This window comes from Anabrus simplex, chromosome 3, assembly GCF_040414725.1.
Source record: "Anabrus simplex isolate iqAnaSimp1 chromosome 3, ASM4041472v1, whole genome shotgun sequence".
In the NCBI taxonomy this organism is placed as follows: domain Eukaryota; kingdom Metazoa; phylum Arthropoda; class Insecta; order Orthoptera; family Tettigoniidae; genus Anabrus; species Anabrus simplex.
The window spans coordinates 371,205,814-371,233,679 of record NC_090267.1 but is presented as its reverse complement, the minus strand read 5'-3'; the positions used below and the strand labels follow the sequence as shown (position 1 = coordinate 371,233,679).

The 27,866-nt window shown below is 39.1% G+C and overlaps 1 protein-coding gene across 8 annotated transcripts in view; it reads right to left on the bottom strand.

Annotated features, from left to right (window-relative positions):
• Positions 1 to 27,866, bottom strand: part of Fak (protein tyrosine kinase 2 Fak) — a 795,737-nt gene that overhangs the window by 134,836 nt on the left and 633,035 nt on the right. For 7 of the 8 annotated variants that reach the window (XM_067143295.2, XM_068226723.1, XM_067143301.2 and 4 more), the window contains 6 exons: positions 27,098 to 27,229; positions 22,220 to 22,351; positions 20,698 to 20,847; positions 13,579 to 13,767; positions 8,965 to 9,265; positions 1,665 to 1,706 (listed from right to left, as the gene is read on the bottom strand). In XM_067143295.2, the coding sequence (XP_066999396.2) occupies positions 1,665 to 1,706; positions 8,965 to 9,265; positions 13,579 to 13,767; positions 20,698 to 20,847; positions 22,220 to 22,351; positions 27,098 to 27,229 (946 nt within the window). The remainder of the gene's footprint in view (positions 1 to 1,664; positions 1,707 to 8,964; positions 9,266 to 13,578; positions 13,768 to 20,697; positions 20,848 to 22,219; positions 22,352 to 27,097; positions 27,230 to 27,866) is intronic. The other variant, XM_067143298.2, reaches the window with a different exon arrangement.

The window sequence follows — 27,866 nt, the reverse complement described above, 5'->3', positions numbered from 1 at the left end:
AGTCCAGAACAACATTTGCCCAATAATTCCATGACTGGAAAGAACAACCTACACACACATTTTCACACCATGACTTTCAACCTCGTGCACAATATCAGGCTGTTCTTTCGCCCAAAACCGGACATTCTGTTTGTTCACAGCACCACTGAGATAAACATACGCCTCATCACTGAACCATGTCTTGTGTAGTATGGGATCACCTTCTGCAATAGCCCACGCAGATGTCAGGCCCCTTTAAACAACAAGCATCATCATCATCATCATCAGCAATCTGTACTCGCCGTTGTTTGTCATGCGCCGTTAGTTAATAATAATAATAATAATAATAATAATAATAATAATAATAATAATAATAATAATAATAATAATAATAATATTTGCTTTACTACTTTTATGGTTTTCGGAGATGCTGAGGTGCCGTAATTTAATCCCACAGGAGTTCTGTTACATGCCAGTAAATCTACCAACATGAAGCTGACGTACTTGAGCACCTTAAAATACCACCGGACTGACCCAGGAACGAACCTGCCAAGTTGGGGTCAGAAGACTGGCGCCTCAACCGTCTGAGCCACTCAGCCCGGCCGTTTGTTTATGAGCCGTTGTTATTTTGTAGGGGAAAAGGTTAAACTCAGAATGCAGTATTCTCCGAATTGACCGACAAGAGATGCCCAGCTGAACACAGGCAATTCTGGTGGATTTGGAGGGGCCGCTCTCAGAGCAGCAATATTCACTGATGAGAATGCCACGTGAAACAGGGCCGCTTTCAATCCATGATATTGCCTTTGGTTTCAAATTGGCTGGCCATCCTATACACCATCTGCTGGCAGGGAGGCTACTGGGTACTGAACTGAACATGAAACCTTTCCTGAGTCCGAGCTACACTCTTTGTGTCTGCATGTTTTCACCTTCTGTTCACACGTCAACCTCCCTTCGTCCGCCATGCTATATAACTGGAAGCCGGTATGTATGCGCGACGTGCCGTCATCTGTCAAATCACACATGAAATAAGGTTTCTGTTCACTAAAGGACATGGTCCATTTACACATTTTATAAACCATTTTGTATGTATGACATTTCGTGCACCACCCAATATATATGAGTGAAAACATGAAAAATTTGGAAGTTTTCATTAATCTATTTAAACAGTTCTAAATCAAACAGAAAATATCAACATTATTCATAAGTATGAACAACAAAACACACATGAATATGACATAGGCTATACATTTGAGTAGAAAATGTGATTATTTTAAATTAGAAATTACTGTGGAAAAATTTTTCAAGTAGCTACTTATTTGTAGTAACACTATTATTTATCCCCATGCTGATATAAATGATCATTAATGAATAAATATATTTTTGCTCCTACCATATCTCTTAACAGCAGTTCAAACAAAAGAGTGAATACTGAAACCATTCACTTAAACATAAAAGGAATTTAAATCTGAACTGCAGTACAGTAAAATGTTCATACAAAACAAGGAAAGAAATAAGAAATCACTTTTTTTCTTTCTATTTGTATAGGCAAGGCAAATAAATTACAAATTTAAGACTGGGCCTGACATGTTTAGGCCTGGCACTAACCATTCAACTTAAGGAACAAAGAATATGGTGAAATACCCTTCCAAAATTATATTCTTTTTCTTCTTTTTGTATATACTGACCTTTAAGTGAACAAGGGCAGGGATACTGTTTCCAAACGATTGCTTGAGGGAACAAACAATTACAAGTTAGGCCTCTATGTTAAGAAAATTAACTATATTTAGTCATCAATCAAACATTACAGCACACATAAATGAAAAGGAAAAGGAAAAGGAACACGCCTGATTAAGTATTTTCTGTGATTTCTCACAAACAAGAATTCAATAATTACAGTATTTAATGTTCTTTGCCACCTGCTCTGAGTTTTAACCTAGTATTGTAGGTTTAATTTTCAAAGAATTCTATACCAGAACAAGATTTGAATGTATCACACAATACAAGAGATTGCAATTACTGTATCTGAAAAGGACATACGGTACTGTACTTCCTTAACAAATGTTCCATATGAGAATGTAATTCAAAGAAGATTCTTATGACTGTATATACATTCCCACCTGCAGACTTGTAGAACTTCTTTCAGAAAATCAGCTTTACAATAAATAAATTTACTTACCCTCAGAGAAAGTCAATAAACATAATGGGTTCCTACATAAGATTTATCTAAAATGAAGAAGTTCATTATTGAAATAAACTCCAGTATTATACTGTATAACAACAGATTCTAGTTATTAAAGATTCCAGTAGATCTTTTCTACTTTATTTTCAAAGGAAGCTAAAACTGATTGCCCAGTCAATTAGTTATAATATATACTAGTCCACAAACTGGAAGACAGAACCTCACAAAAAATTGGGTGACAAAACCTGCTCATAAAATAAAATATAGCAGTGAATTTTTCAAGAATGTTCACGCTGCCAAGTTTCTTACATGTATATTACACCATTGTGTGTCAATCTGCAAGCAAACAGAAATGCTTGACCACAATAGTGATTCTTGGCAGTTCACTGAGGAAAAAAAAAAACAGGGAAACATTTACAATAATATGTGTAAAAATATCAAATGCAGGAAAGCTAAAGTAGAAAGGGTAGAAAGGATATTAAACTTGCTAAAGCAAGGCTATGACTGAAATGTACTGCCACATCTTTCTGTCAGTGAACTGTTCTTTCTTCCTGTGTATCTTTCCCTAACTCAGGCTGCATAGTACAGCTTATTCAAAAGTCACATTTAAGGTCTTATTACCAATCATAACAACAGAGATAATGTTAATGGCAAAACACAACATGCCAACACTTAATGTGGAGAATATTACATCACTCCAAATATGGCACTCAATTTGAACTGTGCAACCTGTAACTTATGTCATAAGAACTAAATGAACTACATATAAAAATAAAGACTACAAAAATAACTACATAAAGAGAGAGAGAGAGAGAGATCACAAAAGTATATTAATGAAAGAAAAAAAAGCCTGCCATGAAGACATTTTTTCCTGAAGATGGAAACTTTAATCATACAAAGTCATAGTAGTATGAACGGAGTATTCAAGGTGTGCTTAATGACTGTTTCAGTATTCCGTGTATCCTTCTCAGGCAGTAATGCAGAGTGAGGATGTTTCCTATCTTTGGTAACAAATTGCACTTAGTTCTTATCTTAGGAAAGGCTGACATCTCCAACTACTATAGTCTATGTAATGCCCCTTTATATAAGCTATAGTTCTACACTTCAATTTTCACTGAAGAAGACTTCTACAAAGCACAGTCATGCCCATCTGTTCCCATTCTTCCTCACAGGCTTTCATAGGCCTCCCATAGTATGAGGACGGGACATCTTTTTTCCCATTTCATTAATCCAAAGGCACAAAATTTCATGGGAGAAGCATTAGGTAATTTCACTAGAATGCCTCTGTAGGGTATAGTGTGAATTCCTGTTTATTATTGCATTTCTACAAATACGAGGGTTGAACTGAAGTTTGACTTAACGTTTTACGTCAGGACTTCAGTTTGATAGTGCAGGGAATTGACTTTGACTTTTTGAACAACACTGTATCCTACTATAATCATAAATACCATGGGAAAAGATTCCTTATACAGTATTCTGAATATCATTTCTGAAAGAAAAAAATTCACACTCGTACGGTAGTAAATCGTGTGCGGTTTCTTGTCATTACATAAGATAGACGTAAGCTTCCTCTAAAGCGACCACAAATTTCCATCTGTCCTGCCAGATGATTATCACAAAGTTTCCTACTGTTTGTACACCATTCTGAAATGTGATGATTCAAAAATGATTGAACCATGGACCTAAATTCAAATCCCAGTTGATAACAGTGTTAACAGTTTTTAAAGACATCCTCAACTTATGTGCAATGGCTCTTTGTGTGGCTGGACTGCTGTTGGAGACAAGAACATTGAGTTACCTTATGACCTCTGGGGTATGGGTTGGCACATATCATGGGTTAATTTGTTGCTTGCCTTTCATAATTAATCCCATATGGGCCTTTCCTGTCTTACTGAACACAGAGCGGATCCCTTTCTTTGACAATGTAAAACTCTGCTTCTTGCACACTTCAATATAATAGATGAATTTCAAGTCTTACAAGGCCCTAATGTAACCTTCCCAGTATGGTTATCATTTTGCCTACACATTTGTAAATGCTACACAGGCAACATCTCAACTTGCTTAGTCATCACCCAGAACAATGAACTTGGCATATGCCACACAATACTACAGTGACCTCCGAAAGTCGTTAACAGAGATAGGAAATAACTCGAATGCTGCGCATGCACCTACAACATGCAGGCAAGCCAATCAGTGTTCAATGCATCTTTGAAGCACAGTAACAAGCTGGCAACTAGAAGTGCACAATCCTCTGCAGGTGCACTAATGTTACTACACTCTAGATATTTAACAACAGATTTCTCATATTTTTACGACACTGCATTCTTGACTATCTCATTGATACCCCAATAAATAAGATCTTTCTCATTCACTTCCTTCATGATGTTAATTGTTTGTTACTGTATTTATATGAGAAAGAAATTATTAAGCTTATACAATTTTTTTTTTGCTTTATGTCGCTCTGACACAGATAGGTCTTATGGCAACGATGGGATAGGAAAGGCCTAGGAATGGGAAGGAAGCGGCCGTGGCCTTAATTAAGGTACCACGGAAAACCATCTTCAAGGCTGCCGAAAGTGGGGTTCGAACCCACTATCTCCCGATTACTGGATATTGGCCGCACTTAAGTGACTGCAGCTATCAAGCTCGGTATTATACAAACTAGGTAGGAAAATTGTTAGTGGAAAGAAGTAGTGAAGTGTGACAATGGAAGTCCAGCACCAGCTGTCAAATACTGCAATTCCATATTTTCTACATTCTAGTAATGATACACTATGAAACAATAACTTTGTTGAACTCAACTTTCCTCTTTTCACCTTTGTTCACGAATTGCATGGTATGCATTGTATGGTAGAATTAATGGATACTCTATTATGTATATGCAACAAATTTTACTAAGATTTTTCTGGAAGATCCAACTTGAATAATATCTGGTGGACAAACTAGCCTTTAAACACTCTTGGCAATACAGATAAATTAAAATAGAAATAATTCCCCACAGATTTACTGCAGTTGCTATAAAGTTACTTTAAAATCTGCATCTCTTCCAGTCCACCTATTAACAATGCTGGTATGGAATCTAGTCCATTTTTCATATTGCGCACCTTTAATTAATCTGTTGCACAGTCTAATATCAATTTTCCTACCTCTCATATCTGTCAATTCTTCTTATTGTCTATGGAAGCCTTTAAACTTCCACCAGGATCCTTTATTTTATTTGAGAATAAATCCTTCAATAAAATTGTTACAGGTATTTTTATATGAAAATGAATTGTGTAGAAATGTGACATGAGTAGACTTCACTGAGGGACTTATGATGAGATAATTCTGGTGATGACAAGGTAGTCATAGTTTTCAGATATCCATCATTCATTCAGACATGCCAACTTTCAAAAGTGAAAAATCAGGAGAAATTTCGCAGCAAATCGCGACGTATTACGACACATCACTGATGGCAGAACATGTACAAATTCATTATAATTCAATACATTAACATAAATATATTTTTCATCATCTACGTATGAATACTAAATACTGGACATACCTGAACTGTAGGAACATGTGACTCCTTATCATTCAACATGGTGATCACATTACGACTAATTGTTGTTCAACACACCAGTAGCTGACTTAGCCCTCTTCAGAAACTCGGAACTAAATTTTTGCTCAAAGCACTTGCCTTGCTGAACCGATTTCAAGGTTAAAAAATTCTCCAAAGTTGTTCAGACAGCAAGGTTCTGAACTGTGTTTTTATCTTTGTGACTCTGCTAAAAATCCTTTCACATTCTGCATTGCTATGTGGAATTGATAAAATAGCAAGCATCACCTTAGAGAGTCTGTCACATTTAAGTACACCATCAGCTGATTTCATCTGACCTACCAATGCCCATTGAACATCAATTTTCCTTTTGCCAGGTCTGTTTCTTCGAGCTGAAAGTTACAGAACTGGGAGTGCAGAATATCAGTTTCTTTATCCAAATGTTCCGTTTCACTAGTCAAAATATTCGGACATTTGTTAATGAAAAATCTAAGGCTAGAAAATGAAGCCTTACTTATAGCAGAAATATTTGCAACTTCTGCATTAATTAAAACATCTTTGAATGGAAATTTGTATACCATGTAGTCACACGATGAAGAGAAACACTTTCTAACAGACTTAAAGAATATGCGCTTTTCCTCAGACTTCAAGGTGTTCACTAAAACTAACGCAGAGTTCCCTATTATCAGATCACAATCATCCTTTTGATTTGCTGGAGTATGATAATCTATATCAAGGAGAGGGGAGGATCTTTTAATAACGTGTGGTTTCACAAACCTTGCCATCACATTCTTCAATAGTTTCTCCAAATCTGACCTCAATAAGTGGATGTGCGGCATACTTGACTGAAGAACTACGTTTGGATTCTCAAAGATATCCATAAAACTTGAGAGACAAAGGCAAAAAGATTTAAGAAAATTTGATGAAAGGAACACGAAGTCGTTCTTCACGTGACAATGCATGGCTCTTAGTGTCATCAGTAGTTTCATTTTTTTAGTGAAACTGATGACTGGGTTTTCCTTTTAACTGAGGAGTGAGGTGAAATGTTATGACAATCCTTAACCTTTTCAGACAAACAAGACACATCTACACTTAAACTGTGCTTAGGAATTATGTAAGTCTTCAAATTTCCCATCTGAGAATCCTTACTCACAATTTCACTCCTGAATAATGTAACCAAAAGGTCCCACTGAAGCAAAATCCTATCTAAACACCTTCTTAGTGACAACTATTGAGTACGCACTTGCTTCAGAATTTTCCTCACCTCTGTGTTGTGTAAAGTCTGAAATTCTCTGAACTTTTCTTCCCTCTTTGCACTCCTTTCCAGATAATAAAATATATCAATTATACTTTCATCTATATTTACGGGCAAGCACGTCGCACCCTTCTCTGCAGCAAGATTAATTAGGGGACAAGAGCAGCCTACGATGATTATGTTACTATTTTCCCGCTTCAAACATCCTGCCACACCAATCTTTAATCCTACCATTACTGGAACATTATCAGCACCAAGAGCTAGGCATTTTTTTAATGGAATGCAGAATTCCTGAAAAGTTGAGAGCAAAAGATTGGCAATGTTAGCTCCAGTAGCATCCCCTTCTAAATTAGGCACAGAGAGTAGACAACTCTGAATTTCATTGAGTTCAGGCCTAAAAAATGTTACAACAATGGGGTATATTTTCAAGTCGCTTTTATTGCTAATGCTTCACCTGCAAATGTGATACAATTTTTGCCCTTTCTTCCATGCACATTTCTGTAATGATAGCCGCTGTTTTCGTTCTAGCACACCCATATCGTTTAGCTGTTTCCGAATCAGGAAACATTTTGCGAAACAAAGGTCCCGCGTGATAGGCACAATTTACAGGCAGGTTATGTTCTACTATAAATGACGTAAATAATGCCTCGGCATTTGTCACAGGATTTACATCTTGGTTTTTACATGAAAAGTTCAGTTTCTGGTTTCTTTCTACACGCTGGACACTCTCTCTATGTTTTTTCGTTTGCAAATGCTTGAGTATATTGAATTTCCCACCATGTGCAACTGAAAAATCACACCTACATATGGTACAGAATTTGAACGTTGGTCCCTTTCTGGAATCACTCAAACACAGAAACTCTTCCCTGTAAGCACTTTTAAACACAGCATCATATTTCTTTTTTGATATTTTGGCTAAAACAAATATTAAGGCACAACACGAGCACTTCTGCAGGTCTTGCCCCGGGCAGAACGACTATGGTGTGCTACTTCTGAGGTTAGGTTACTCCAAAGAGAATGTTACTCGCTTGACTGGCTTGCAAAGACAATGACTGTATTATAGACCAAAGAGGAGCACATGACTGGCCACTGTGCCCCGTACTGCCATCTGGTATCATTATTAGAACTGCTATCGACCAGCCATACTCAGCCATATATCGATAGAACGAGGAAATCCGTGGGAGTTTAAAATCATACGAAAATTACGGATATTGCTCTGAAAATTGGGTGATCGGGAGATCCGGAGGAACGATGAAAAATCGGGAGTCTCCCGCTCAGATCAGGAGACTTGGCACGTCTGCATAGTGTATCAGTTATTCAGCTGGTTTGCTCCTTTGATGACAGCTTTCGAACTTTCAAGGAAGAGAGCCCTTTATTTTAGTTGCCCAAATGTGTGAACTCCCACTTCTTGTTTTAGTTCACCTATAAAAATGCGATATGGTCTTCCTTGTTGTTTCTTTCCTTCCAACCTGCCTTCCATTATGCCCCATAGGAGGCCTCCCATGCATCCAATCCAAGCAAGTCATTTTTCATGCAATTGCCCAAGAATAACATTTCTTTCAACGACTACATTAAGCACCTCTGTATTTGTGATTCGATCCATACAGAGGATTTTAAGCAGCCACCTCAATACCATTCAAAACTTCAACAATACAGTATAAAGAATAAAATACAAAAGACTTGCATACAGTGTTACAGAAATATCATTCAACTCTTTCCCTTTAAAATGAAATTTTCCAGCACAGTACAACTCCAATGAAGATTCAATTAAGAGGCCAATGTTGGAGGAGTTGCTTGTGGTTGTGCTTTCTATCCCACCCAAATACTGACACTTATTTCAGATGCTTTTCTACTTAATGTCTCCTGCAATTTAAACATATTTGTTGTAAGAACAGTAATTACTTTAGTCACATATAATGTCATTTGAAACTTGTTTCTTAATCAAGGCTATCCTCCAATAATAGCAAATCACTAAATGAACAGAAATGTGATTCAAACAATTCAAGTACATACCTTTTCTATTCCAAAGGGAAGTGGTGGTTTGTGTGACAAGCCTACAATATCCATCTATCAGATCAGCTAAACTTTCAGCCACTTCTAATGATGGACATGTAATTGTCAAAGTCTCGGTAGTTCCTGCCACACGCAGCTGCACCACTGCCTTTCGATGAGTTTCACAATCTGACACTAACGTCTGGATGGCCTGAATTCGGTCAAACTCAGCCATTCGAGTAGGAGTGGTAGCACGATGCGTCATGTACGAAATACCAAGATCTGGGCCAATCACGAGCTCCACAGGAATGGACCAGCCAGACTAAAATGAGACAAAAGTACACTCTTTATGGTCATCACATGAAAGTTACAAGGAGCTACAAAAATAGCACTGTAAACTAAAATGGGCAGCAGGTAGACTTGAATAGTGTTGATATTTTCCTAAAATTACTATGGTCTTCTCTTAACTCTGCTTCTATGGTTGAAGTGGATTACAATGGACTAGTTCTACTTGTTACATGTGGTAACAAGTTGGACTGGTAATCATGAAGATATGCTTGTCTCTTTTATGACTGTTTTAGAAATTAAAACCAGGTTCATGAATTTATTATGCCATGACTATCATTATTTATTATGACATTTTGGCTTCAAATAGAAAGAATGAAAAATCTTACTCTCAACAATAATATATGTTGTGGCATAAACAAAAACAAAAGGAACTTACTGGTGTCCGCCTTAGAAAATTCAAATAAAACTTTTTTTTTTAACGAAGCCATGATTCAATATTTAATCGATCTTCCTCCCAAATCAATCACATCTTTCTTTTGATGGGCATGAAGTGGATGAATCTTTTCAAATGACAACTGTTCTCAGCCACAGCATCCCAGGCATCCTGGATGAACTTCCAAAAATCATCAGGATGTCTTGGAAGGGGACTAGTCCAATTTTTCTGCATATGCTTCTTTACTTTTATTCTTATTTCTTGCTGTGAAAGTCCAAGTCTCTGATGCATACATTAATATTGGGGTATCAGTACATCTCGTACATTATCTCTTTGCATTTCATAGGAACTTGTCTGTTCCACACCAGGTTCCTTACATTCTGGTAGAACATATATCCTGCTTGTAACCTTCTGATGACCTCATTATCCAACCTTGCACCTTGCATTATTTCACTTCCCAAACATTTGAAGTATTCAAACCACCTCAAGGTTTTGTCTCCTTTTCCTTCTCTTTCTCCTCTGGTCATCACCACTATTTTGCTCTTCTGCACAAAAAACAAAGCCACACGATGTTCAAGAAGGGATATAAGGTATGAAATTATTATACAGGACCCATGTTTGTCAAAAATGTCAGTGTTTTCATGGTCTGAACTGCGTATTGGTCATTTGCATATAATAAGCATACAAGAATTGGTGATTTTGTTTCTAGCCTTCCTCTAAATTCACGTTGTTCATGGGAGACTGGAGATGGAGAGACGATATAAGGATGAGACATAGTGACCACTTTTGCAGATGATTTTAGCTGCAGGCAATTTTCTTCTCAGATGAAGTTCCTGAGGAGTATGGTAGGGAAGATAAAGGGAGACAGAGTAAGAAGTATTGAGGTAAGAAAAGAGATAGGGGTACAAAAACTGAGTGATACGATGGAGTAGAATAAACTGAGATGGTTGGACATGTTATGAGGATGGATGGAGGAAGGATACCAAAACAAATGTCGGAGGCTAAGACAGAAGTAAAGAGGGTAAGAGGGAGGCCCAGAGCAAGATGGATGGACACTGTCAAGAATAGGGTAAGGAAAAGAAGACTGGACTGAAGAGGAATGGTGGAAGGAGAGGCAACGATGGAGAAGTGCCATTAACACCCTGACCGCATTTGCCTGGTGTGAAAATGGGAAACCACGGAAAACCATCTTCAGGGCTACCGACAATAAAGTTCGAACCCACTCTCTCCCGGATGCAAGTTCACAGCTTCGCACCCCTAACCGCACAGCCAACTCACCTGGTGCCAATCTATTAATTCGATATCCTGTCTGCTTGCAAACCAGTCTCGAATCAATTGAGATGTATGGACTGGAACCATAAGTCATTCCAGTAACTGTTATCTATGCTGGTTCAATTTTCCGCAAATGCAATGTTGTGCCTACTCCACAATGAGAAATATTCACCCCCAACATGACGCAGACTCTTGACCATTGCAGGTACGAATGGCAGAATATCAGTGGTCAAATCGGGTGCCGGAAGGATGATGAACCAAAGTGGGTCCTTCCTTTGTAGCAAAAAAAAGTGACTTCATCAGAAAAGATTACCCTTCTCCAATCCAGATCACTATTTCCCAATGCAAAGACTAAACGTTAGTCTATATGCTCCTTTTTAAGAACTTCCCTAGGAATGGCACATCAAGACTTCAAATTGATGGACTTAATGCTATTTCTCAAGGTCTGGACATAGCCAGGAAAATTAACAACTACTTTCACAGGGATTCCTTTCAACCTCTGCCAATAATATGGTATTCTGTTGTGGTGTTGAAATTTTGCTTCTACCACTCCCAGCTTTTCGAACAAAAATACCCAAACACTGATCATTTTGCACCCATCTCCAAGCTGTCCTTTCTGAAATGTGGAAATGCCTAGCTGCTTTGGATGCTGAAAACCAAATTCAATCATAGCCCATATTACACTTTCTTTTGTTCCTTTACCACTTTGTAAAGCCATGCCAAAATGTTAACTGCAAAGTTTCAGACATAAATGTTATCAATGGTTATCTTGTATAGTGTCAGTCTCTATCTAGGTCTTAAAATAAAAGCAAATTATTCCCAAGGACACAAACGTTCCCCAGATTATGAGGCCCAGAAGTCGGCATGCCTCTCCCTGTCAGAGGCTTGTTACAACATACTCGCTCCTTTGCTCTCTATAGCCCTTTACTGCTTCATTTTATTTTATTTTTTTGCATTACTGCTGATCTTGATTTGGGTTAATATTAAAAAATTATTGACAGATGCACAAAGCCTTTAAAATGCTACCAGAAAAATCTTCACAGCAACTGTACTTACAGTCTATAGAGTTAGTTTCTAGCTCTTGGACAACTTTCATACAACTGCCACCGATATTTCCCTTAACACTTTAGCGTCGACGAGTACATTTGCTTTTCTCGTGGTAAACTGCTGAAATGCGATATACATTTTTCAGGTTGTTGTGAGCTACGGATGTTCGTAATTTCATTCATAGATGATAATCAAAGACATAAATTATGTTCAAAGTTACTATTTTTGTGTCCGCCCCGTTGGGGTGACATATGGTTATTAGGTTGACTATGCAACAGAGAAAGCGCCCCCAGGGGTGACGGCCTTTTTATCTATGTTGTTGTGGAACACTGTGCTCTGTGTTGTGAGCTGTTGATTTACACGCCTTTCAACGAGTTCCTTGTAATTTATAGTTTTATGACAAGAATTTAATTCATGTTATGTGTTTCTGTGTTGAGTAAGCCATGATTACCGATATAGAGATAGAAGAACAACAACTTGAAAAGGGTTCAAATGTTGAATCAAGAGATGTTGACATTTAGGATCTGCAATGTGATGCCACCTTTTCCAAGTCGAAATTCGACAGTAGTTTGTGCAGTGAGCACACTAGCAAAGATTCCGGTGCTGCATCGGGCAATGATTCAACCAAATCACCAGCCAGTAACAATTACTGGGGAACATTCTCAGGTTTGCAGAAACATTTTTTATTCACACATAGCCCCAGTTTACAATTTCATCTGAGTGCTCAGCCAGTATGTAAGAATAAAGCAATAATAAACTCCAATCCACATTATTTTCCTTGCCATTAATAATTCAATTCTGACGGTTGCGTATGTCACCCCATACAGGGTGACAAATGTCAGAGAGATTCTACTGTCTGTTGCGCAATGCGCAGCGTGCTGAGAAAGGAATGGGCACTGCACTGCACTCTATGAACACCTTACGTGAACAAGCAATGCAATACAACAGCAAATGGTAGCGCTAGTTTCGGCGACAGCCTAAAGTTGAGAGGCCTGGACACACTACCGTGTCACCCCATGAGGGGTGACATACTATATTTTGTATGAGGGTCTGTCACCCCACATGGGGAGACATCGTCTTCAAAGTGTTAAGGTATAGAACAAAATTGAAGGGTCGGGGGAAAAAACCAGGTAAGTCACTTTTCCATCGAAATTGAGATATTGTTACAGTCCGCTTCAGAGTGGTCATGCGCATCTATTGAGAGGTCAGAAATGGAAAACAAGCAGGCGAGTCAGGAGAAATTAGCACTCAAAGTTTCGCTGTTAGGGGAAAGAACTAGGGAGGTCGAGCACAAAAGTTGCTTTTTCTCAAGTTGCATAAATATTGACTCTCCTGCTTTTTTCCCCTGACCCTTCAATTTGCCAACTGTAAGAGAGATATATCGAGTTTATGCTTACACTCCTTCTGAAGCACTGCCCTACTGCTGAAATTTATTGAACAACTTATAGCTAACATCCTGCTTGACCTTATGATAAACCAAAATACCAAGTTTCAATAAAATCCACCCATACAATTTCCCATGATGCAGTAACAGACACAGACAAACATGACTATTGGTCATTACATAAAAATAAAGAAACTGAGCATTTACTCACCCCTAGAGCACATCGAAAGCGTTCTTGATCGAAACGATAGTGAGATCGCAGCAATTCAAAAAACTTGAACATGCATTCTAGTTCAGACATTCCTGCCACTTTCTTGAAATGCTGTTGAATTAACTTCCGAAGCTGTTTGGGCTTCATGCTGTCTAGCACAGAGCGTGGAAGGAACTTGTGCAACCCCACCTGCAATAAGTACACAAAAATAACCACATATGAAATACAACTAAGAAATAAAGAGGCATATTCAAATTATTTATTTACATATTTTATGCCCATTTTGGAGCACTTAAATCAAACCATATCTGGTACATCTAAGTCTTCAAAGAATGAGCTAGCTTTCATCATCTTCCTCCTCTCCCAAAACCTCTTCATTTTTTCCGACCTGGCTGCCCTTTCTTCATCACATATGACATATTGTTTCCATTGCAAAGTTTTTAGTTTAAGTCTTATATGTTTGTTCTTCAGAATCCTTTTTTCTTCTCAATTTGCAATTTGTTGCATTATAATATTCAACTCTTCTATATCATCTTTGACTTCTTGGAACCAATTATTTTTGTTTTACTTCTAAAAGTAGTTATACAGGGTGAAGCGTAATTCGCGCACTTGGGCGTCGCAGCGCGACTCCTCACATGCCAGCAATAAAAAAATATCTCTTGCAAAATTTCGTCTTGCGAGTATATCCGGTAGAAAACGGACGTTAAAGAGTAGCAATCTGGCAACACTGTAACCATATGTAGGGTAACTACCGCTGTCAGCACGTCCACATCGTGCTGTACAGTTGGTGCAATGGGTAGAGTTTTTGGTTGGCATGCATGAGGTCGATGGTTCGATCCTGGGTTGAGGCGCATTTTTTATTTGCTAAGTTCCATCTGACATTACCTACTGTGATACAGTAAGACACCGTTTCTGAGGTCACATGTATCCTACATTTACAACAACATAATAATAATAATAATAATAATAATAATAATAATAATAATAATAATACATTGAGATACGTACTAAACAGCATGCGGTTACCAGATGCAACACGCAATGTTGAAAGGCAGAATTATTGGGACCATGGTGATAACACATACAAATTGTAACCGAGTTTGGACATTATTCGCAGAGCACGTTGCTTGGCCTACTGGTAACGTAAGGCCCTAACGAAATATAATGGACCTGAACGAGGCAAGAATAATAGTTGGTACTAATCTATGGGACCATTGGAGGAGGGTACAAAGAAAACAGGTTTCACATCTAGTAGATGAAGTGGTGCAAATAAATTCACGCCCACGACGTGGAAAGGGCACCTTTCAAAGCTGACCAATGAAAACGATTGTTCGTCCATTTCTAGGATCGTAGTATGTAAGTGCAAATGGTTTCTAGAGGACCCACTGCAATCGCTGTTGACGATTAAGATGCCAGATACCATACCACCTGGACTACATTTACGAAATAAAAAACATACGCCTCAACCCAGGATCGACCACTCGACCTCCTGCATGCTAACCCAAAACTCTATCCATTGCACCAACTGTACAATACGAGTAACGTCTGCTGACAGAGGTAGTTACCCTACATGTGGTTACAGTGTTGCCAGATGCTAATCTTCAACGTCGTTTTTCTGCCGGATATACTCGCAAGATGAAATTTTGTAAGAGACATTTTTTAATTGCTGGCATGTGAGGAGTCGCGCTGCGACGCCCGAGTGCGCGAATTATGCTTCACCCTGTATAGTTGTTTTAATAACCTGGTTTCATCTAATCTTGAAATATGACAGAAAAAGGCAATTCTCCCTTGTACTCATTGTGTCTATTAATTCAAATATTTAAAAAGAAATGAACACAAAAAGTACTAGCTACTGCCTGATAATTAGTACTGCTTTAGAATCAACCCACATGGATGCTTGTGGCAAACGCAGAGCTGAGTTATGAATTGCTTCCAATTATTTGTGTCATACTTCTCATGTAACTCATCTGATTTCCCATAGTCAACACTTGTTCCTATCTTACAATGTTGGTATTAGTTCTGCAGGGCTCTTAGAATCCATCATTTTCCTGCTGTTCATGATCTATCCCTTTCTTTCATCAATACTCCCATTCTTCAAGACAATGACTTGCCCTCTATCTTCCCATATTAACATTCAGAGGAGCAGCTCATAACCCTGCTATTTGAACTCTTTTAAACAACCACCATGACCAATGCTTCTTCAGTGATCATGCTAAGAACTCTTTAAAACAACCACTCCGACCAGTGATGCTTTAGAGATCATGTTTCTTCATTTATGGATTATGGGTTTTATGAAAATCTCTCAGCTCCTAGGGTGAATGGTCAATCAATCAATCAATCAATCAATCAATCAATCAATCAATGATCTGCTTCTAGGGCTGTCGCCCAGGTGGCATATTCCCTATCAAATGTTTATCTAGCCTTTTCCTAAATATTTTCAAAGAACTTGGAAATTTATCAAGCATTCCCCTTGATAAATTATTCCAAACCCTTATTCCTCATCCTATAAATGAATACTTGCCCCAATTTGTCTTCTTGAATTCCAACTTTATCTTCAGATTATTATATTTTTTACCTTTAAATGCTCCACTCAAGCTTACTCATCTACTAACGTCATTTCATGCCATCTCTCCAATGATAGCTCGGACTATAGTGCTTAATCGAGCAGCTTGTCTCCTTACTCCCACGTCTTCTCAGCCCACAGTTTGCAACAATTTTGTAACACTTCTCTTTTGTCAAAATTGGAGGCCTTTAGTTCAGAGGGCCTTGGGTTCAATTTCCAACTGGGATGAAGATTTTTATCTGTGTATGGCTATTTTTTCTGACTCAGGGACTCTGTGTTTGTGTTCATCTTAGCACACTTTCCTTCATCTACATACAACGCACAACACTCCAAGTCAGACATACATGCAATAAAGAGTACCATCCTTCCACAAAGGGTTGGCGTCAGGAAGTATATCCAGCCATAACAAGCCCAAATAAAGAACTAACCCCAATAAATTGGGGAGAATGCCAGGAAAGAGGAGGCACTATGGAAATCGACTTCAAGTACTTACAATCAAAAAATGTAATGTAATAATAATAATATTTGTTTTACATCCATTAACTACTTCTATGGTTTTCAGAAAAGCTGAAGTGCCAGAGTTCTTTTTTGTGCTGGTAAATCCACCGATATCTTCAAATACTAGGACTGAGCTAGGATCGAACCTGCCAACTTGGAGTCAGAAGGCTACTGCTCAACCGTCTGAACTACTCAACCCAGGAAAATATAGTGTCTGTGGAAATGTGTGCGTGCGCGCGCATGTGTGTGTGTGTGTGTAGAATCCGCAACCCAAAGGCTGATCGGATCCCCAACAGCTCCAACTTTGACTGTCAATGAAGAAGCACACAAGGGAAGTGAGGGAAGAAGTAGTTTCCCATTGCTTTCTTTGCTAAGCTAGGAGGCGTTTTACATATCAGTCTAACAAGCCCACTGAAATGTATACGTTAACCAACCCTTTCAGTGACAACTACATATCATTCATTACAGGGATTAGCTGCATAAAGAATACTGATACAATGATTACTCATAAGTTTCATGTTCACACCATCAAAGTCAAAGATCAGACTAACATAACCAATCATAGAAACAAACTTGTTCTAGACTACATCAAAAGATAGAGGACACTGAAAATACTATAGCTCCCCAGATCTGAGCTTTCTGCAACAGAATGTGTAACTGTTATTGCCTGGATCTAAGATAAGTATAGTTGCACATGGGTATCATCTCAACATAAAACAAGAAATGGTACTGAAAGACAGATCATAACCCCTCAACTTTGCCCCCTAGCCTTTTCTTGGCGAGTGTTTTTAACATGCATGGTAATGCTAATTACATCTTCCACAGCTTCTAGTCACTGATCAGGTCTGTTTAGAACATAAGCCCCTCCATCATCATCTGTCTTCCCACCATCACTCTGTCATCAATTTCATCCAGTCCTCTCCTATTTTCTTCCCCTGCTCCTCCACACCTTTCACCCACATGTTCCTTGGTCTTCCACTTGGTCTCTTATCTTACACTCCCATCTCATGAATCTTCCTTGGTATCTTCTACTTCTAAATTCTCTTAACATGTTCATACCATCTAAACCTTGATTCTTTCATCCTACCCTGCAGTTGTTGCACTAGTTCTCTGAACTTCTTATCCATTTTTGTTACTCCTAGTCAACTTCTCTAAACTTTCATCTCACTAGCCTGGTCCTGCTTTTCTTTCTTCCACTCATAATTCTTCTGAAACATATATTAGTATTGGATTATAGTACATCTGGTATATCACTATTTTGGTGTTTAGGACTCTTTCTGGTAGTCTGATGATGATGATGCTTGTTGTTTAAAGGCACCTAACATCTAGGTCATTGGCTCTTAATAGTACAAAATGAAACAAAATGTAATGATAAATAAAATGTAAAATTTACCCACTGACTAGAATTTAAAGATGAAGAAAATAATTATGAATTTAATTAATCAGTGTGTCTAATTCAAATGCCTTATTTTCTTATAAAATTATTTAAAATTAGATTTTAAATGTATTGTTGTGTATGTTGGGTATTCAGCCCGAAGGCTGGTTTGATCCTCCACAGCTCCACCAACAGCTGTCATAGATCGCCGAGGCATCACTGAAGAGGCATACTAGGGAAATGAGGAGTGAGGTAGTTTTCCGTTGCTTTCCTCTAAAATGTATTAAAATGGAAAAAGGAATTGCTTTTAAAACGAAATCATATGTTCCATCAAATTAAAAAGTTTTAAGAGCGCATTAAAAATACATAGACAGAATTAAAAAAGCAGTAGGCAATAAAATAAAAATAAAACAAATAGAAAATTCACTTTTAATAAAAGAGGCCACCATCCCTCATAAAATGGATGATGAGGGATGTTGAATGCTTCATCTTGCAGAATGAGGGAGATGGTTTTAGACTACGCGCAGATCGGCCAAGACTGCGTGCTCTGTAAGGATACGTATTACGGTCAGATGACTGCTGCAAATACACACCGTGGTGGCGGGCCTTCTCCCTTCAGTAAGTAAAAGTGCGTTGCTATACCACAGCCAATTCAAAGATGACATAATACCACTCCTACCCTCCAAGAAACCCAAAGGGAAGTCTTCCATACCTTTGTTGTTCCTTTAATAGTTCTCAGCTTATTTGGAAGAGGGGTGGCCTGAGACTCCATCTCCCAATGGGAGATCACCAAATGTCTCATCTGAGAATGAATATCACTGGCTGGAACCTTGTAAGACAACTGGGGCAATATGACCACCTCTTTGGCAGCCCTATCAGCTAACTCATTTCCCGCTGCACCTATGTAGCTACGGACCCACAAAAACATTATTCTGAACCTAGCACTCCAACACCTGGCCAACAGGTCCTCGATCCGCTTCACCAGAGGGTGCTGTGGGAAACATGCATCAAAAGACTGTAACGAATTCATGGAGTCAGTACACAGCTGAAAGTGCCGTTGTTTGTTGGACAGTGTGTACCCCAGAACTTCAAAGAAAACACAAAGCTCTACTGTGTACACACTGCAGGTTTCTGGTAGAGGGAAAAGAAACCTCTTATTATCGACAATGAACACACAGCCTACTTTCGCTTCTGTCCTCGAACAATCCACGTATATAACTACTGAATCTGGATACCGGCTAACAACGGACAAGAAGAGCCTTCGAGAAATGGAGGGGTCCGTGGTGTTCACTTTAGGCCCAGTATGCAGATCCAGGATGATTTCAGGTCGCCGTATTAACCACAGAGGTACCTTACTTGGTCGTCTTAACAAGACATGGAACTGAAGGTACATCACATGAACTATTATTGCTATCCAAACATATACCAACTGGCTGCGTTGGCTCATGGATAAGCAACATACAGGCAATGGTTTTGATTGTGGAAGATGCAGGGATAGTTTGGGTGAAGTGGCGCTGTTGGAAATTTTGCAGCAAACAACAACAGTATTTGCTAGCGAGCAGGCCTTGTACAGAATGCTTGTGTTACCAAGCTGTGGTGGATGCTGATCAACTTCATAACAATGCTTTGTCTTGCTGATCTATATGCTGCACTGTTGTAGTCTACTCTAGATAAAAAATATGTGCCCTATGAAAGCATAGGAGCACTATGCAATCAGCCCCCACGTAGTGCCGTAAAAATCTTCAAAATATTTAGTTTCTTAGAGCATTTAACTTTTAAGTGATGCACATGTGAGTCCCAAGATAATTTACTATTGAAAAGGAGCCCAGGAAATCAGTATGTGTCAACTACAGGAAGAGTGACCCCCCCCCCCCCCACCTAAATAAAGCTCAGGATGGGGCTGAAGAGTGCGTTTCCAGCAGAAGTGAACAACAGAAGTCTTTGCAGTTGAAAACCATGTTCTAAGGTCCACTGTTCCAATCTCCTAATAGTTTGCTCTATTGCTCTGCGACTGCTATACTTTGTGAGTTATAATGAAGAGGTAAATCATCTACATATAGCAATGGTACTACTGCTGGAACAGCAGCAGCCACAATACCGTTTATAACAATCACAGACAGACACACTATGAACCGATCCGTGTGAGACTTTATTTTCCTGAACATGATATTGTGAATATGCCCTCCCTACTCAGACAGGGAATAGACCAAGGGACAAAAAATTCACAAGAGAAACCAGTAAGTTACCACAGAATTTCCACTGATGTGGACTGAAAGGATACCATATTGCCATATGGTGTCATAGGCCTTTTCTAAAATGAAGAAAACAGCCACCAAATGCTGTTTTCAAGGAAACGTGTGGTGGCATACCAAGTGGTCAGTAGTGGAGCAGGCAGTTCAAAAACCACATTGGTACTTGGACAAAAGACAACAAAGAGAATTTTATCAAGTGGACGTCTAGACATGCAATAAACTACCTTGAAAACCTTCCAGCCAAAGGTACTTCCATTGTTGAAATGAATAAGCTTGTACATAGCTTTGAGTGCCTGTAAGAAAAGCACAGGCTAGAAAAATTTTCTTAAGATAGTCTTGATAGTCACTGCCATTTTGGGTAAAATCAATAAGGCTCACCGACACAACTTTTCTAAGAGCAGTGCAAATGTAAATACACAATTCCAACTTACTTCTCTTTCCAGGTACTCCAAATTTGACTTCTTATCAAGGGCTATCTGTGGCATATCCTTGAAGAAATATCGTATCTCCAAGCAACACAACTGCACGGCCACATCCTGATCCAGCGCTGCGTGGTCGGCAGAGAGGTAGTCATTCCGCACCTGTATAAACCATCAGTATAAGTGTTTCAAATTTATTTCATAGATCACTTAATACGTACCAAGAGATTAACCAATATTATGAAATGAATTACAGCTGACACTGTCCAAAGGGGCTCCAATGTTAGTGTAACCAAGAAGAAAAGATACGAAACTTCAGCATTAGACAGTAAGGGTGGTTTTCAATCTTCAGAAGTAAAACTATCTTCCTTAGAAAAGAAAAAAATGTATCTTCAGAAATTTGTTTTGAAAAGGTAAAAAAAGAAACCATAAATGCAAATTTCAATAATGGGAGCAATGGAACTACAGAAAAATCACATGTTCGTGCAATAATATAACAAGCATAAACGGAACACAATTCCTTTTAATTAAAAAGACCTGTGGCATATATTGGACGTAAAGGGTCTTAGTATGCCAAGACAACTCTTGTCAACCCAGATGACCTCCAGATATTGGGGTGTCATGCCTCTAGTACGACAACAACCTCAGTCTTAATGCTTGGCTTCCTTGACAAGGTCTACTACCTATCTCATATCACGCAGTTTCTCAGTTCTTTTCATGAAACCTAGTTCTAGTCCTAAGTCCATTATTCAAATCATTGGACAAGCCAGGAATTGAATGCAGATACTCTGAATAAGAAGCAGGAAACTATAGTTGCTCTATACATCTGATTTCTTTTAAAGTCAAGATGATGCAATAGAGGTACCCACTGTCATTACAGCCACATTGTACGCTATTACAGTAGCTGTCAAAATTCTGAAAAATCTTTCTTTCCTTCTTTCTTTCTTTCTTTCTTTCTTTGCATTGTTGTGATAGGAATAGGAAGCTGTAGCAAAAAAGGACATCAAATTCAGAACAAATACTTTTCAGCTAAAGCTTGCAACTACAGTTTGAAATTTATTTTACTGTCATAATTCATTACCTCTGATCAAAAGTAACACTAAACTCTGTATTTCACCAGTTAAACTAATCTTATTTTATAACAAATATTAATCAACTGAAAATGTGTCAGTTGAACTTCTTAAGCCTTCACCTTCCATGCTTTCCCTGGTTAACTGGAAGTCCTTTATCATTTCTAGCTCTCCATCTTATTTTTGGTCATTCCAGTACCACTTTGTCCTTTAATGCCATGCACTCAACTTGGTAAGCTCCATACTCCTCTGGTGTTATTTCAATATAACCAAACCATATGAGTTGGCTTTCTTTAATTTTTCTGAGACTGACAAATAACATAACTGCTGAATGACTGAATTATTTATACCAATTTGTATGTTAAAATAAACACTACATTCCCAAGCACAAGTTCTTATTTTCAGGAGAAGCAGATAATAAAATTCACCTTCTGAACGGTAAACATGATCTCTGCATAACTGACCTGATCATAATAGTAGTAGAAGGTCACTCTGTCTTTCTCATACAAATCAGTCAAGTTCTGCGGCAGGTAACGGACTCTTAATTCATATCGCCATTCTGAATGGGGATGCTTCCGCTCATATTTCTCTTGCACCTGGGAGAAAGAGAGATTTTTTATTATAATAACCATCAATATCATTTTAAGAGAGAGAGAGAGAGACAGAGAGTGAACTAATTCATAAAATAACAATAATATCAAAGATTATATACTGTTAAAATTATACATAAATAAATTTACAATGAATTCAAAAACTGTAATTCAGCATTGGATGTTTCTGGGATATTATGCCCTGTCATATTATTATGAAATGTTTTAAGGCCTCCATCTATCCACTATCAGCTGCCATAGATACCCTAGGTGTTGCTGAGAAGGTATACTAGGGAAATGGGGAGTGAAGTAATTTCCTGTTGCTTTCCTCACCAAGCCAGAAGGTGCTGTTCCAAATCAGTATGCCAAGCCCACTAAAATGCATACATCAACCAACCCAATAAACAACAATCTCACACAACACACAGAGTAGCTCTGTTGGGAACTGCGTTACTAACATTGCCCATACCTCAGTCACTTTCATACTGTCCAAGCCAAAGATGAACCGAGGCAGAAAAATGAAAGTAACAAGTTTGTTCTAGCACAATTACATCTCAACAGAGATGGCCTCAGGTACTAGTATTGAATACCCTAGTTTTTCACGTTGAACAAACAAACAAAACCATGGTGCTACAGCCTAATGAGTCTTGGTTTATGAAGCAACCACTGTTCAGTGTGAAAGCCTGAAGATTATGAAGTGATGCATGATCTGCTCAATGGATCCTCTAGACCATTGCTCATGGCTTTCTAGAGTGGAACAAGTATCTCACCGTCAGGTAGCTCCTCTGTTGTTCTCGTGAAAGCTGAGTAGATCTTGAACTAGCCTTCAGATCCAGGTAAAAATCCCCGACTTGGTCAGAAATAGAGCCCAGGGCTTCTGGGTAAGAGGCAGGTTTACTATCCCTAGACTACAGGGCTGGCTTTTTCATTTTGAAGGAAGGTACAATCAAAGAACAGCTATTTACATTATCATGCTTGACTGGATGAGATTAAGCAAGGTATAGCAACAATGACAGTACAGTTTGTTTTTTTTTAATTACCAGGAGATCAGAATACAGAGATACAACTTAACCTTTATTTTCCATTTGTCTCTTTTTCTCTTATAGTTAGGTATACTAAAACTGTCCCTTTCAGCCAATTCTAAAGCACTGCATCACTAAATTATGGTCACTTTTTCTTTTCTTTTCATTATTCAGTAAAGAATGGCTAAGGAGTGCAAGTGTAGGAACTGAGGGTGTGGCCAGGCATTAAGGAATATGAAGGAGGAGTTGGAGAGTTTGAGGGATATAATTAGGATTCTCTCAGAGGACAGGAAGGAAAGTAGGCCTTCCTCAAACAATGTAGGTGTAAAAGAGGGATGGGAAGGAAAGGGGAGAATTGTAGAAAACAGGTGGTCTAATGTTTTAAGGGGAAGGAGATTGCAGGCTGAGGGCTCCACTCAGGATCAGAATTCAGAATAGGTGTCTGTGAGAAATCGGTACGAGTCACTGCAGGTAGAACAACCGAGGGAAGATGAGGAACAGGGAACTGATGCTGACAAGTGTGGAAGTAGGAGAAACGAATAAAGTAGGAAAGGGAAATCTGGAGTAGTGGATAGGTAAAGACAGGTGGAACAGGGTCATAGGATGGAAAAAAGGAAGGAGGAAGCATCTTCTGCAGCTGTCAGGAAAGATAGGACTAACCAGGAGGGGAGGGGATCAAATGAGGTGGGTAAGATTGAGGCTCTGGTCATGGGGGATTCCATTGTTAGACATGTCAAGAAAGTGTGTGGAGGAAAGGGTACCAGGGTAGAGTGTTATCCAGGAATTAGGTTAAGGCAGATGTTGAGGAAAGTAGAAGAAAAGGAGGAGGGAAAGGAGTAGGTGGTAGTGTTTCACGTTGGTACCACTCGCCAAGCAAAGTGGGCTAATCATGGGCGCCGGTAGTCCCATGGTGTTTCTCACATAGTGGAACTAATCACAAGCCATGTATACTCTTGGTGCCGCTCACCTAGTGGTACTAACCATAAGGGAATGCAAACCCATGGCGGATCACAGATTACAGTACCACTCACAGGCAGCACAGACCAATGGTGTTCCTCACATAATGATACTATTCTCAGGCAACGCAGACCCATGGTATTCCTCACATAGTGGTACTAATCATGGACACAGCCAAATCCGTAGGCAACGCAGACCCATGGTGTTCTTCATATAGTGGGACTACTCATAGGTAACGCAGACCCATTCTGAACACAGGGGAAACAATACATTTCAGCGCAGGCTACCTTTTCTCACAGCTGAATGCCCCCCCCCCACCACGCCTTGGTGAGTTACACATGATGGTACTAACCACAGGCAACACCCAGACCCATGGGTCCCTCACACGGTGGAACTAATCACAAGTAACGTCGACCCGTGGCGTTCCTCAGGTAATTGTACTACTTACAAGTAGTCTCATGGTTCTAATTTTATCCACCTTGGTCACCCGATTTAGTCGCCTCTTATGATAGGCAGGGGATACCGTGGGTGTATTCTTCATCTGCATCCTCCGCCCATAGGGGATACAGTAGGATCTAACACAATTCAAACTTCCATTATCTAGATTAATAGCTCTAAAAGAGTGAATGCTAGTGGTGATTATTGTTTTAAAAGGAAATACAACTAGGCAACTATCATCTGTTAACATTAATCAGAGTGAGAAAAAATGGAAGGGGTCCAACACCTCAAAATATGAAGGTATCAGCCAAAGGAAGACAAGGGCAATGATGATGATGATGCTGATGATGCTTGTTGTTTAAAGGGGCCTAACATCGAGGTCATCGGCCCCTAATGGTACGAAATAAAATTACAACAAAAAATTCAAAATCACCCACTGACCAAAATAAAAAAAATCGTCATGAAGAAGGAATGGATGGACACGAACCAAAAACAAAAAAAAAAAACGAACAAACAAAAAAGGAGTGGATCCAACTCAAAAAAGATCATAGATAATTCATTACTGACCAAGGGCCCACTCATGAAGCACAATCCTGAATCGAGGATGCTTGATGTCTAAAGGGGTCCAAAATCCAGGTCTAAGGCCCCTCGGAATGGCACATGTCGCGAGTAAAGTAGAACCAAGGTATTTCTCAAGCTGCGGGACTAATCAAAGGTAGCGTAAACTCACGGTGTTCCAAACATTAAGGTACTACTCACAAGTATGGTACTTCATACAGGTAATGCAGACCTATGGTGTTTCTCACACAATGACGCCACTCATAGCCAACGCAAACCGATGAGGTTCCTCACCCAGGTGTACTAAACACGGGCGCTGGCATCCCCGTGGTGTTCCTCACATAGTGGGTACTAATCACTGGCAACGCAGATCCACAGTGTCGCTCATATAGTGGCACAACTCACAGGCAACGCCCAGACCCGTGGTGTTGCTCACATGGGTACGATTCACGGATATGGAAACCCACACTGAACCCCGCTTGAGTGCTACGAATCACAAAACTATTCAGTACCTAACAGAGTGGTAATACTCGCAAGTAAAAGCGACCCATGATGTTCCCCCCTGTGATGGTACTAATCAAAAGTAGTTTCACAGTTCTAATACAATCAGTCCTTGGTCGCCCCTTTTTGTCGACTCTCACGACAGGCAGGGGATACCGTGGGTGTATTATTTGTCTGCCTCCCCCACCCACAGGGGGGGGGGGTGTTTGGCCTGCGAGAGGTATTTTATTTCCCTCAAGTCCGCCGGCAAGCCGGTTAGGACCCCCCTATCCGCCACCTGGGATGCGCCACATGGGAGTATCACCTCTCCCCCTGCTACGCCTGCGTAGCAGGTTCGTGGCAAGGGCGATGAAGGGCAGGAAAATGAAAAACTCCCTATACCTCGCAACTTAATACCGTCAGAGTCAGCAAAGAACAAGAGTTGAATAAGGAGGGTCAGACAGAATAGATGAAAGTGAGGAGCCTGGCACAAGTATGTGAAAATACTGCTAGGAGTCAGCTAAGGGCTCTGTGATTGCCATCCCACACTCCCAAGTCGAGAGCTCCTGGGACTCTAAAAGAGTGAACCCCAAAAGAAATAACCTGGGGAAGATATGAACACACAAAAGGAGGCATGTTATTTGTTAACCTTAGAAATATGTAACAGAAACTTTATAAATGTTCTATCAGTAATTACTTTATTGTTGTAACTTGGTGGGAAATGTGGGGTTCATTAATTTTACACAATTGTTCAAATACAGAGAAGAATTACATACAAACTCATAAATCTGAATCTACAAAAAGAAATCTCTTGTTTCTTATTTTAGTGTTGATCAGTACCAAACATCCCTGTTCACACAGGTTACTAGTACTTAGGGTATGAATGATCATGTTTCTTGAGCATTCCAGTGGTTTATATACTTTCTGCTGGGGTTCATGATCTATCAGGACGGCTTCCTAGCATTTTAAATCCTTCTCATACAGGGCAGATGTGCCACAATATTTCAGAAGGTGAAATGGTGTGCTGCAAACCAAACATTTTGAGAATCCCAGGTCAACATGGAAGGCCAGTAGTAAAGTGCTATTCGTGCCCCATCCCCAGAAGAAGAAGAAGAAGAAGAAGAAGAAAAAGAAGAAGAAGAAGAAGAAGAAGAAGAACTGTGAAACAAAATTCTGGCACATCAGATCCTCCAAAATAACATTATAATCCAAAAAAAAAAAAAAGTTATGCTTAAATAGATATCAGGAGAGCTGCTGTTGATTGTCTCCTTCCTTCCCAGGGAAACTTTGCTCATACCTGGTACATTGTGGTATCCTGATGTAGCCAGTATCCCTCTCCTGTTGGTGGATGATGAAGTCGCATAGCGTACAGATGTTGGTAAGTCCGCTGGCCTGTTGCCAGTCGGCTTGTAATAAGCGTAATGATCCCCTGCAAATACAGACAGTGAAATTTAACTTATATACCCTAAAGGAATCAAACTAGAGGGGGAAAGTGGGTAAATCAAGTAAAATTAATAAATGTAGTTCACAGAAAAATTATGGTCAAAAATGAGAAAATTAAAACAAATTTATATTATAGATAACCAGGTTAAAGACAAATTCTCAGAATCCATTTCTAACAACACTGGTAATAACTATGTAAGTCTACTAGATAACACAGATAGGCCTATGTTTAATCAAAAGGTGAACAAGCAGCGAATTAGCAGAATGAAAAGAATAAGAGAGAGAGCAGTGGCATTCAAAATATTCTTACATCAGATAACTAGATATGATTAATTAATTTTCATGTAAGTGCAAACTTCACAATGAGAAATCATGCTACACTACAAGCATTATAAATGTGTTCAGAATGCAAGTTTATAAAATGTATACACAGCAAGTCTCTCCTCTATGGCAAAATGCATTGAGGTGACTAAAGTAATGATACGGAGGCTAGTAAGCCAAGAAGTGCGGTCCAATACACTACTTTTGTTTGTTGATAATACAGTTCATCAAAGTTGGATGAGAATGCACATAATGTTGTGTTTCCTCGCCCGGTGAAGGTAAATGTAAGAGAACAACAAATC